Source organism: Schistocerca gregaria, chromosome 2 (genome assembly GCF_023897955.1).
Source record: "Schistocerca gregaria isolate iqSchGreg1 chromosome 2, iqSchGreg1.2, whole genome shotgun sequence".
NCBI lineage: Eukaryota > Metazoa > Arthropoda > Insecta > Orthoptera > Acrididae > Schistocerca > Schistocerca gregaria.
The window spans coordinates 230,646,008-230,660,205 of record NC_064921.1 but is presented as its reverse complement, the minus strand read 5'-3'; the positions used below and the strand labels follow the sequence as shown (position 1 = coordinate 230,660,205).

Genomic DNA, 14,198 nt, shown 5'->3' with positions numbered 1-14,198 from the left:
GTAACACCAGTGTGCGAGTATCATGAGAAGAAATATATTCTGAAGTACAACCACATTTTTGGAAGAAACTGCTGTGATCCACTTAAAGTTCATAAAAAGCCTATTATTAAAGGTTTGAGGGAAATAAAACTTTAACATTTCTCCTTGTTATGTGAGGGTGAGACAGCTTCCCAAGTGAAGCGTAATGTGATTCCTGGAAATTCCCTGCGCCCAAAATGTTACTCAAAAACATTTGTGGTGAATCCAGAACCAGAATCATGTAACCTTGTTAATGACATTTATATTCTAAATGAGGAAGCTTGTAGCATATTGGATTTTACTTGTTCTAAGTTAAGACCATCTCCTGCTTCAAAAATAATAAAACTAAGTAGCAGAAAAAGAAAAGCAGGTACAACAAATTTCAGACAAAATTATAAATGACTTGGTATCATGCTTTAATAATACAGATACCAACATTATTTCTAAAGAAAAAGAAAACCTACCACCAGCATCATCTGACGCTGAATATTTGAGCTAAATAGAGAAAATAAACATAAAATGTTCAGTCACATCTAAAGAGGAAAAAGTTAAAAATTTTAAGTTTGCTCCTTGACTTATGGTCAAGAGAAAAAAATAGTTCATGAATTCAACATTTCTCATTGTTTGGTTAAACTAACCCAAAAATTAGTGAAAGAGCAAGGCATTCTTCCAGTTTTAGGGAAGAAGAAAGGAGTACGTGTAAGTGAAGAAACAATTGAAAAGATCCAGCAGTTTTTGACGATGATGAAAACAGTAGAATGTGCCTAGGTTGCGAAGATAGCTACATACAATACGAGACTGGAATAGAAGGGAGAACCGATAGAGGTACTCAGGGTACCCTCCGCCACACACCGTCAGGTGGCTTGCGGAGTATGGATGTAGATGTAGAGAAGAGTTGTAATACATGGAGTTAAAGTAACAAAGCAAAAATGACTAGTGGTGTCAAATTTAAATGAACTTTATGTAACTTTCAAAAATTCTCATCCTGAATGCAAAATTGGAAGGTCAAAAGTTGGTGACCTCCACCCTAAGTAGTGTACTTTGGCTGGATTATCAGGGACACACTCCATATGTGTGTTTATATCATCAAAATGCCAAGCTGATGATTGTGGGTGCAAAACTCAGTGGTCTTAACTACAAAGAGTTACTAGATTTAATGGTCTGTGACACTAACAGTTATGACCGCATGATGAGTTTGTGTAATAAATGCCCTGGTAAGGAAACCGTTATTGAATTGTTTCACAAATATGATGAGGAAATGTCAAGACTGTGTTACCTTCAAACAGTGGGTCACAACTGACACGGCAGAAATGATAACAGTGGTTAAATCACAGGAAGAGTACTTGGAATCTTTAATTGATAACTTACAAAAACTAAAAAGCCACCACTATGTTTCTAAAATCCTAAATAAGTTTTTGAAGGACAAAAAATTTTGCAGAAAATTTTACATTTGTGATTCAGGATGCAATACAAGGGTACAACTGGGCCAACGACCAGGCAACAGGGCATCCATTTATTCTCTACTTCAAAAATGATAAAGATGAAGTTTGCAGTTCTTCAATTTGCACTCTAAACCACTACTTGGAGCACAACACTTTGGCTGTACATGTGTTTCAAAAGTATAAGTTACATAAAAGAAAATTTCCCCAAGATTGAGAAACAGATATACTTTTCAGATGGAAGTGGTTGTCAGTATAAGAACAAAAAGAATTGTTTTAAATCTGTGCAACCACAAAGCAGACTTTGGGTTGGAGGCTGAATGGCACTTTTTTTGCATCTTGTCATGGTAAAAATGCATGTGATGGACTAGGAGGTACAAAAACGTGAAGTACATAAAGGCAGCCTACAAAGACCAACCACAGACCAAATTCTCACAGTACAGGACATGTATGCCTTCTGCAAGGATAATTTTAAAGGCATCACTTATTTTCTGATCAAGAAAGAAGTGGTTTTGCATATGAAAACAACACTTCAAACCAGATTTGAAAACTGCGTAGCAATAAAAAGGAACAAGGCATTTCCACAAATTCCTTGTCACTGCAGAAAACTTAGTTCGAGGCTATGTAATATCAGAAATCAAAATTTATGAGGATCATTGTGTCAGTAAAATTACATCTCTGTATTTAACATTGAATGACATAGTGGCATGTGTGTATGATGGACAGTGGTGACTTGCAGAGGTTGAAAGAATAAGTTTGGGAAACATGATATTTCTGTGCATTTTTACCACCCTGATGGCCCAAGAACATCACTTAAGAAATCTACTAGTGACAAAGTTTTCATACCAATGAAAAACTGTTTTACGGAAACTTTCAGTGCTTGAACTTACCACAGCAACTGGGAGGTCTTATACTATATCACAGAAGCTGTCTGAAGAAACAGGTGTTCTTAACATTCACCACCAGGTTTACGAACAGTGGCATCTCTAAGGATGTTAATTGAAAATATTTATTTGAAGTATGTCAAAATAATATAAATGTCAATTTCAGTGATGCTTCTATTTTTGTATATAATTCAGTACCTTATTTCAATAATAACTGATTATATCCTGCCAATATCACACATGAATAGGCAACAGCCATAGGCTCAGTAGTAGAGTAATATGAATTATCTCCTCATTTTCAAAAATTCTTATCTTTTTTCACAGTCAGATATCAATGTTGTAATTTTTACAGTATGTTGCTATCATATAGGTGTACAAACTGTGCAAAAAACATTTTTATATTCGGTCCCATCCTAGATAATTAACCCCAAACTTAACAAAAAATGAAAATTTTCAAATTTCAAAAATTCATAAGAAATTAAGAAAACATTTGTAAATGTTCTTGCTCCATATGAGGCTTGTAGTGTATGATATCTAACTATAGGTAAAAATAGACACACATGCCTAAAAAGTGGGCTTTTGAAAATTTGGATACTAAACTTTGGAGGTCATTTTGACTGGTTATTTTTGAATTTAGAGTATTTTGTGCAATTGATATTGTTGTAGGGGACACTTTTCAAAAAACAATCATGTCAACTGCAATGTTGTAACCTAATCCAGTTCAGAGATATTCATATTTTTGCTAACATCTCTAAACTGAAACACAATCGTGCTTACCATTCAGTAAAGGTGAAAGGTAAAATTTTTTAAAAAACTGTTTTGAACTTCTCAATTATAGGGCAAACACATATAAAAAATTAAAATACTTAAAAATGGTCAATCAACCAACCTACTTTTTATTGGATCACTTCATTTGGATTGATCCACTATCCTTAATACAAAATCTGCAGAACTTAGATGCTTAATAAGATCTGTAACATGTAACTTCCAGTTAGGGAAGTCACCAAATAACAGGTATATTTTTGTATTTGTTTGGTCTCAGTTATAACAGTTTTTTTTTTCATCTTTTACTAATGACTGAGTAAAAAAGACATATAAATATGCCATACCAGCAGCACTTTAACAATGAGTAAAATCCATTCATCAAATTTCCACTGCTTGGAAATATTGCATTATTAAAGAAATTGGGAAAAGTGTTTAGCACTATTTTAATAACAATGCCTACAGTTAGAAACTAGAAACAAACATGATGTAAAGATTGGTACAGCACTGCAGAGACAATAACATATCCTTTCCCATGTGGCATAGTCTATTAGATAGTACACACATATGTGCAGAGTGCAAGACTTCTCCCCACCTGGTCTATATGGTAGTTTCTTGCAATTGTCCTCTGACATCAGTTTTACTGCAAATGGTACCATTCCTAGTTTGGAAGTATTTTAAGAAGTATGGTAACAATGAAATACGGTACTCCATCTCTTTAAAGATTAACAATGGGAAGAGGCACATCAAACTTCAGACATCATATAAGGAGAAAATGCCCACAATGTACCATGGAAAAGAAGGTAAATTTGACTAATATACCTATAATTTTAATGACCTACTATAAATTTGAGGGTAATAGCTGAACCTTTAGTTTTGTAGTTGGTTTAAAGTGAAAAATTGATACCATCCAAAAGTAATGATGCAGGAACGCCATTAAAATGTGACCGTTTGCTCTCGCTGTCACCTCATCTGTCTCCTTCACCTTCACAATTTTGGCCAGAGGCAATGAGACCAATTACTGCTGCTGTGTCAACCGCTATATTGACCATGGTTTTGAGCTCTTCACCTTCATTAGAAGTTTTTGATCTTTGTTTGAAGTCTACATTTCTTTCTGAAAGTAATAGCAATGCAAAATCAATAATTGGTTATTTCAGAAACCAGTTATTTTGAGCTGTTTTCACAGTCAGGTTAACTGGAGACGAAAAGAACTGGTGTAACGAGAAACTGGTTGTTTGAGCGATAATAACTGGCATCCCTACTTCCTGTTCAAGTTTATATAGATAAAAACACTTAAGAATTTAGAATATTATATTGTGATTATTGGTTTACCCCTTGTGCAAAAGTGGAGGATTCTCCACCCGGGATTGGCTATAATCTTGCATCCTCAGCAAAGATAACTATTTCTGTTTCTAATATATGATGGCGGTTATACATAAGGGCTGATCAACAAAGACAGACTTTTTTTCCTTCACAGATGTTTATTACTCAATTTCAGTGCTTACATGAACTTTTTCAAATTACTCCCCTCCTACGTGAATGCACATCCTATATTGTCTCTACTAGTCCTTGAACATATGGTGCTGGCCATTCTTTGTCAGATCCTTGAGAACTGCCTCACTTTTCTTGACCATTCCTTCAGAGTTCTCAAATCAAATGTCCCACAGCTTTGCCTTTAGTGATGGGAATAAAATTTCAGACTCTAAAGGTCGTGCATCATCATGATGGAGTTGCCACCATGTTCAAGATAGTTCTGGTAGTTTCCTTGCAATGTGCTGCCCCAGTTTAGCCAATACTGATCTGTGGTATGCTACTTCAGTCCTGGTGGTACTGAGTCATGAGGGGAATGGTCCTCTTAGGCCAGAGGGTGGGAATTTGGAAGGTGGTGGGTGACTGGAGAGAGAAGGCATGGGAGATCTGTTTTTGTACAAGGTTAGGAGGGTAACTACAGTCTGTGAAGGCCTCAGTGAGACCCTCCATGTATTTAAAGAGGGACTGCTTGTCACTACAGATGCAACTGTCACGGGTGGCTAGGCTGTAGAGAATAGGTGGCAGCTGGTGAAGTTGAGGTATTGTTGGTGGTTGGGGGGGTTTGATACAGATAGAGGTACTGATGTAGCAATTTTTGAAGTGGAGATCAACATCGAGGAAGGTGGCTTGTTGGGTTCAGTAGGACAAGGTGAAACAAATGGGGAAGAAAGTGTTGAGTTCTGGAGGAATCTGGATAGGGTGTCCTCACCCTCAATCCAGATCATGAATATACCATCAATAAATCTGAAACAGGTGAGGGGTTTGGGATTCTGGGTGTTCAGGGATTTCTCTAGATGGTCCTTGAATAGGTTGGCATAGGACGTGCCATCCGAATGCCTTTAGGCACACCCGGGATTTGTTTGTATGTAATGCCTTCAAAGGAGAAGTAATTGTGGGCGAGGATATAGTGGGTCACGGCAATTTGGAATCTGTCAGGTGTTGGGATAGGTAGTTTTCAATAGTAGTATTAGGGACATTAGTGTAAAAGGGGGTGTCATCAATAGTGATGAGCAGGGCACCAAGTGGTAAAGGAACAGGAATTGTGGAGAGTCTGTGGAGGAAATGGTTGGTATCTTCGATAGCTGTTACTCGCTCCATACCAAGAAATCCCTTCCATACAGCCTTGCCACCCCATGGCCATTAAATCTGTAACAACAGGCAGCCCCTCTTTAAAAACACAAGTGAACTCACTGAAGCCTTCGCAGACTATAATTACCCTCCCAGCCTTGGACAATAACAGATCTCCTGTGCCTTATCTCCCCAGTCACCTGCCACCTTCCAACTCCCAATGTCCGGCCACAGAGGAGCATTCCCCTCGTGACTCAGTACCACCCAGGACTGGAGCAACTGAATCACATTCTCCAGCAAGATTTTGACTACCTCTTATCGTATCCTCAAATGAGGACTGTTCTACCCACTACCCTTGCCACCCCTCCCACAGTGGTATTCCACTGCCCGCCAAACCTACACAATATCCTCGTCCATCCCTATACAACTCCTGCTCCCAACCCCTTGCCTCATGGCTCATATTCCCATAACAGACCTAGATGAAAGACTTGTCCCATACATGCTCCCACCACTACCTAATGCAGTCCAGTCACAAGCATTGCCTATCCCATAAAAGGTGGGGGCAACCTGTGAAACAAGTCATGCGATGTACAAGCTAAGCTGCAACCACTGCATCACATTCTACAAGGGTGTAACAACTAACAAGCTATCTGTCGACATGAATGGCCACTGACAAACTGTAGCCAAGAAACAGCTGGACCACCCCATTGCTTTACACACACACACACACACACACACACACACACACACACACACACACACACACACACACACACACACACACACACACATTCTGCCCAACAATTTTCTACATTTTCACAAGTTCTTCACAGTGTGTGCCATCTGGATCCTTCCCACCAACAACAGTTTTCCTGAATTGCACAGGTGAAGCTCTCCCTGCAATATAGCCTACGTCCCCTAACCCTCCTGGCCTCAACCTTCGTTAGCCTCTGTCCTTATGCTCTAGCCCCTTTCCTGTTTCCATTCCAGCACTAAACAGTCTTGTATTCCATCAACGTACCCACAGTCTTTTTATCTCTCTTCTTTTCCGCTAATCCTCCCCTGTGACCTCTGTCTCATCTCCTGACTGCACCTAGCTGCCCTACTCTCTCTATTCACCACATCCCTGTCTGCTCCCATGAGCAGCACCTTACTATTCCCCCAATTCTACCCTGCTATCACTCCCTCTCCCTGCCCCAGCCTCCTCCTTACTCCCACCACCTGGTTGTGTCTCCCACCATGTGTACCTGCTCACAGGGCAGTCTCAGTAGGCATAGACTGCAGGCGTGTGTGTGTGTGTGTGTGTGTGTGTGTGTGTGTGTGTGTGTGTGTGTGTGTGTGTGTGTGTGTGTGTGGGCGCGCACGTTTTTGGGGGAAAGGGAGTGCACACATGCACATGTGTTCAATTTTCAATTGCATTGTTTCATAATTTCAATGCACCCTCTGCCCATAGCCAGGTACTAACTTCAATGTAATGAACTAGGTTCTGGTAGGCCAGTAATAAAGACAATAATAACTAAATATAACTAACTGTGTTGAGGAACAGTGGCTGAAAGGAGATACCTTACCCCTGCAAGACATGGCAATTAGGAAACCCACTAACAACAAAATAACTGCACACCAACCTCTTCTGAAAGTAGGTAACAAAGATGTCCAAATTGCTTGTGCAAAGGTTAAATTATAATACCATCCTCATTGCATGTGAATTAATTTCACATGCACATCAACTTCCCAAAAGACTGTACTCCCTCCCAATCCCCCACACCAACACCCAATCACCTTCGCACCTCAGCATTACTCCAAAGTATTACACGACACGAAGACAGCTTGTACAGGTGAAGGGTTAATTAATCTGTAACGACAGTATGAGCACTATCACACATTACAGCTCTCTTACTAAAAAAGCAAACTAACAAAGGGACATGCTACATGTTGAACCTCACATCACAATCAACTACTAATTTCAGCAACTTACAATGATACGGTCACTAGTGTCACTGTTAACCACACAAACACATTTTGAATAAATATTGCTTTACATGTGGCTTTGTTAAACATAAATACACAATTTTGCTACCACAAAATGCAGCTTGGGTCATATTAAAGTGAAAACTAACCTCCATAAAGTCATGGCATTGAATGACTAACGAATCCTTAGTAATATTCTTGAAACACTCTGCCAATGTAGCAAAGTCAGTGCTTTCAAGGAGACTGCTTCGATTTCTCTTAATAAGTGTTAGACACACTCTGAATATTATCTTGGACCCTTCATAAAAAAGACAATCCCATATCCTCAGCACAGTCTGAAAAGGAAAAAAATACAAATTTTAAATAAAATTAACTTATATGTACTGAAAAACTGATTTTGAGTGGCATTTTGCTATCTGCTAATACAAGTGTGGAAAGCTAAATTAAAAAAAGTGTTAGAACTGCTGATTTTCGTCCTTAATATCAGTAGGAATGAGAATATTAAGATCAAAAGGTACTTTGTTTTCATCTAGCTGTATTTGTTAATGATTGATATGTTCCAGAAAGAAAGTGTGCATTGCAATAAATTGTTATTAATCAATAAGACTGCTGAGCGAATTAGAATGAGCAGTAATTCATATTGGAAAATCAGATAAGAGAGACAACTGTGATACCGTGTTAATCTGTCTCAACTGTAATACGAACCAAGTGTGTAATAATAATAATAATAATAATAATAATAATAATTATTATTATTATTATTATTATTATCATCACCAGGAGGGTGAGGTTTGGATGGAAGAAGCATTAGAGGCAACAACAAAATTAGGATGATTTGCTGTAGAGATACCTTTTATTATAGACCAGCACGGTGTGCTTGGCACACATGCTAAGTGTGCATGCCCCAGCTGCAAAGATATGAGCAGTGCTGGAGTGGTAAAAGCAAATGAAGTATTTCCAATGTAATTAATCATCAAATTCTTCTGCTGACCGAGTAAAAGAATGTTGTATTTTAAGGCAGGTCAGCAAAGGTGCCAACCATATTAACAAGATTATCAGCCAGCCTAATTTCAACAGATTCATTCAGAACACAATCCTAGTACAGGGAAGTGGCAACAACCACCTTTGTCTAATTATATTTCACTGCATTTCCCTCATCTGAGCACTGATCAGCCACAACACACTTCCTGAACAAACAGAATGAATAGTTTGACCAATGAATGCTTTACAATCCCTAAGTATGCTTTACAACCGCCACAATCACAAAGACAGCAGTTGTTGCAAAAATTACCAAACTATCAGTTTAATAAGTCACAGCTGCAAAATACTGTCCTGAATTCTTTACAGACGAATGAGAAAACTGGCAGAAGCCTACCTTGGGGAAGATCAGTTTCGATTCCATAGAAATGTTGGAACACATGAGGCAGTACTGATCCTACGACTTATTTTCAAAGATAGGTTAAGGAATGGCAAACTTCAAGCATTTATAGATTTAGAGAAAGCTTTTGAAAATGTTGACTGGAATACTCTCTTTCAAATACTGAAGGTGGCAGGGGTAAAATACAGGAAGCGAAAGGCTATTTACAATTTGTACAGAAACCAGATGGCAGTTATAAGAGTCGAGGGACATGAAAGGGAAGCAGTGGTTGGGAAGGGAGTGAGACAGGGCTGTAGCCTATCCCCGATGTTGTTCAATCTGTATATTGAGCAATCAGTAAAGGAAACAATGGAGTAGGAATTAAAATCCATGGAGAAGAAATGAATACTTTGAGGTTTGTCGATGGTGATGTAATTCTGTCAAAGACAGCAAAGGACCAGGAAGAGCAGATGAACGGAATGGACAGTGTCTTGAAAGGAGATATAAGATGAACATTAACAAAAGCAAAACGAGGATAATGGAATGTAGTTGAATTAAATCAGGTAATGCTGAGGGAGTTAGATTAGGAAATGAGACACTTAAAGTAGTAGATGAGTTTTGCTATTTGGGGAGCAAAATAACTGATGATGGTTGAAGTAGAGAGGAAATAAAAATGTAGACTGGCAATGGCAAGAAAAGTGTTTCTGAAGAAGAGAAAATTTGTTAACATCAAGTATAGATTAAAGTGTCAGGAAGTTTTTTCTAAAAGTATTTGTAGAGTGTAGCCATGTACGGATATGAAACATGGACGACAAATACTTTAAACAAGAAGAGAATGAAGCTTTTGAAATGTGGTGCTAGAGAAGAATACTGCAGATTAGATGGGTAGAACATGTAACTAATGAGGAGGTGATGAATAGAATTGGGGAGGGGGGAGGGGGGGAAGAGGAATTTGTGGCAGGACTTGTCTAGAAGAAGGGATTGGTTGGTAGGACGTGTTCTGAGGCATCAAGCTATCACCAATTTAGTACTGGAGGGCAGTGTGGAGGGTAAAAATCTTAAGGGAGACCAAGAGATGAATAAATTAAGTAGATTCAGAAGGATGTTGGGTGCAGTAGTTACTTGGAGATGATGTAGCTTGCACAGGATAGAGTAGCATGGACAGCAGCATCAAACCAGTCTCTGGACTGAAGACCACCACCAAAACAACAACAGCAACAACAGCAGCAGCAGCAGCAGCAGCAGCAGCAACAACAACATGCTTTATAACAGTGGGATGGAATCTCATAAACAGTGGGCTTCCTTTAGCTTGGAATCTCCCTGGACATAATGATGAAAGATGCAGCACTATCAACAACTGTCGTTATTCTACGTCCAGGGAAAGCACTATCAGCAACGGAAATGCAGCACTTCTGGCTGACTGATCATATGAAACCAGTTAGCAGATTGATTTTAGCCTAAGTGGCCAAAAACTCATGTCCATTCTTGGCGAGTCAACGGACACTATGTTCTGATGTAACTGATGCTTCCCTAGACAATGAGGCTATATTTATGGACTCTGTCCAGTAACCAAACAGACTATTCTTATTGTTGTACAAGTCAATTATACTTAAATGTGAAAATACTATAACTTAGTTGTTGTTCAGGGCCTACAGACTGATAAATGTATTCAGTGGACATTGGCTTCCATCGCAGTTTATCAATACCGACCCAAGTCTGTTACTATATGGCAACTGACCTTTATTTAGTTTAACCTGTGCGAACAGTGAATTAGTTGTGCGAATGCCTTAATTTTCTTGTGGTTTAGGAAAATTATTTATTTCAGTGTGTAACTGATCACTTTTTGTGCCCATTAACATTTGTTCCTCAATATATGGTCAGCTTATCAGGATTTTAATTACAAGTGCTCCTGGGAGGTCAAATGATCTATGGGCAAGTGAAATTTGTATATGTTAATAGAGGAAATGATTATGTTGCAGAAGCTAAGTAATTGAATTACCACACTGCTTGCTATGGAACTACAGTAAATCTCCTCCTACAGTGTGCACCCTAACAGTGAGGCGACAATCAGCTGCAGTCAAAGAATATTTTGCTGGCTCAACTGATGAAAATTAAATGCCTTTAACAATTATATGTTCAACTCTTGTTTGAAATGTGTAGAATCTAAGACTGAACTTGCCTTAAGGTTGGTTAGGTAATTGTGGCATGGCCACTGTATAATATTATGAAAAATATATATGAATTGTGTTAAAGCAGAAAACGTATAATACTTCTTGTAGCCAGAAGTTATGTAATTTTATTATTACGTGATAATTGAACTGTTAAGGATTCACATCAGGTGAGGGTGTAATCTCAAACTCTAAACCCCACGCAGTCAGATACACGAAGACTTGTCAAGGCTTATGAGAATTAAATACAGCACTTATCAGATGTAATTTAGGTCCCTCCTGTGTGGTATCTGCTCTAGGTCAGTATGCATCCGGGCAAGAAGATGGACTTACAAATGATCATCATGTATAATTTAAATTCTTCCTAACAGGAGAGATGTCACACTGGTGCCAATTTTTGGTCAGCATCGTGCTGGCAGATTATTAGCTGAGGAGGAGTCTGATAGGTGGCTGGTGGTGAAGCTGTGACATCATTTGGCTGTGGACAGTAGATTGGTTGATGCTGCTCCTCTCAACTCTGTACATGACACAGTTTTATATCCCCTTAGTAGTGCCTGCAGAAGCATTAGGTGAGTCTGAGGCAGCTGACATAATGCTAGTGAACAATGAAGAAATCAAAGATTGAAAGCAGAAAACGGCTGGTCACAGGCAGTGCAGCTGTGGTGTTGACTGAGCATGATAGATCAAATTTGCTCACTCACTGGTTCTTGATGATCTGCTCGATTGGTACAGTCCTGTATCCACTAGCTGGGAATGAGTGATTGCCTTCCAACTTCACAGGTCTCATAGCCAGCATTTGTATCAGTTGAGGGCAGCGAGTGGTTATGGCGCAGGCGAGCATTGCAGACATCGGCAGAAAGGCAGCCGTCACAGGTACATAACAATCGGCAACAGTGGATAGGACATTGCACCCATCTATGTGTTAATCAGCTGAGCAATCAGGGAGCTGCTGGTTGCTGCTTAGGGCTGTGACTGCAGACTACTGGTCATGGGTTTTTCAGCTGCACTCATGAATGTTGGCAGCTCAGCCCCCATCCTGTGGCACTGCTCGTCTCATAGATTATAATTAAGATGCGTTTAACAGGTCTAAGTGACCTCAAGTTAATTATGGGCTGTTTTAACCAATGATCTGATTCTGCTGTGGCAGTATTAGAATTGTTCAAAGACAGTTTATGCTTAGTAGTGTGGAAATACTTAGATCATGCAATACTAGTTGGAGGTAACTAATCTACTGAGTACAGACTGGGACATCTCTGGATTCATTGAAAGGTAGTAATGGACAAGTAGTCTCGTGAAGTTGTTTTGAACATGTTTACCTAAAACTGTCTTGAGGAGGTAGTTCGACAGACCATATGCATTGTAAATGTTTTAGACTTTGCAGCTACAAACAGGCTTTAAGTTATCAACATTGTCAGTGTAGAAACAAAGATTAGTGATCATGATAACACAGCGACAATAGTTACTGACGTTAATGAATCCATCAACACGGCTAGGAGAGTAGTTTTGATAGAAGTGTAGATCAGTACTTGTTAGCATCCCACTTAGAAAATGAATGTACGTCATTTAGTTCCAGTGTGATGGACACAGAGAAATTACGAGCAAAGTTTAAATGGATTGTGAATTGTGTCCCCGAGAAGTACATGCCAAGTAAATTAAGGATGAAAAATACCCACTGTGCTTTAGTAACAAAACTTGGAAATTGCTTTAGAAACAGATATTGTTGTACTTATGTTTAAAAAATGAACTTGCAAATGAAGATAGGCCGAAAAGGTTGGGTCCGGGGTTCTGTCAGCTGTGGCGCCAGGAGGTGGGTGAGAATATGTGACTGCTGCCCACATAGGAGCTCTTTTGGGCTATGGTCATGGTAAGGGTGGACTGGTAGGTGCTGAGAAACAGTGTGAGCACAGCCTTGGTGGTGAAAGTACCCACAGCTTGACTGGAGTCAAGACACGTCTAAGAATGACTTCACAATGAGCTTTGGCTGACCAACTGGCTGACAGCGAGTCACCAGAGAATAACCGGCAGCCAACGTGAGAGAATGATAGACAATGGAGACAGCATGCCAGAATAAAAAAAATCCAAAGGGCAAACAAAAATCAAATACTATGAAGTAGCGAATTCAGAATGAAGACAGCGACATACAGCAAAGTCTATATGGTAAAATAGAGAAATCACACCTAACGCATGGAGTGGCCATGCTGCTGGCTTTAAAGGATGGCCGCAAGCCCTAATAGGCTGGCTTACATTAACACACACTACAGTAGCAGTGTTGCCTAGGGGTCATCAATGCCCATACCATCCGGTGGGTCTTCAAACATGCCAAGCTGAGATACCAGGTACCTCCACCTGAAATGCGCATTTAAGGATGGAAGTGCCACAGACAATTCTGGGGAAGGCGAACAAGTGGCAGGTGTCGAGGCCCAGCATAGAGGTTTGCTGGCAGGGAGGAAAACACTGGGGCACCCAGTGGTGTGGGCATGGATTGAGTGGGCGATGACAGCCGAGATGGCAGAGGTCGCCCTGAGACCTCCACTTTCACGCTTCATCCTTGAGAACTGTTGCTGGGGACCCAGAAATGTAAGCTGTACATTGGCTGGTGTGAAAACCACTTTGGCCAGCACCAGCAAGGGTTTTGCCCCATATGAGTAAGCCCACGCAGCTGTACCCTGCAGAAAGTACCCAACAGGTTGGGTCCGGGGTTCCGTCAATTGTGGGGCCAGGAGATGGTGAGAATATGTGACTGCCACCCACACAGGAGCTCCGTTGGGCTAGGGTCATGGGAAGGGTGGACTGGTAGGTGCTGAGAAACAGTGTGGGCACAGCCATGGTGGTGGAAGTACCCACAGCAACTTATACTCCAATTTACCACTGGAGGTTTTGTTTGTTTTCTTTTAGGGTGCGAAAACATTGAGGGTTATACGTGTCTACGTCATAACTGTAGAAACGAAGACAAAGAAAGCAGTTAAAAGTTACTACACGTTAAGCTCAATCAACAGCAGGAAAG

General features: G+C 39.9%; 1 protein-coding gene across 1 annotated transcript in view; it reads right to left on the bottom strand.

The window, feature by feature from the left end:
• Positions 1-14,198, bottom strand: part of LOC126336749 (growth hormone-regulated TBC protein 1-A) — a 45,996-nt gene that overhangs the window by 17,001 nt on the left and 14,797 nt on the right. The window contains exon 6 of the mRNA XM_050000751.1: positions 7,819-8,004. Coding sequence (XP_049856708.1) covers positions 7,819-8,004 — 186 coding nt within the window. The remainder of the gene's footprint in view (positions 1-7,818; positions 8,005-14,198) is intronic.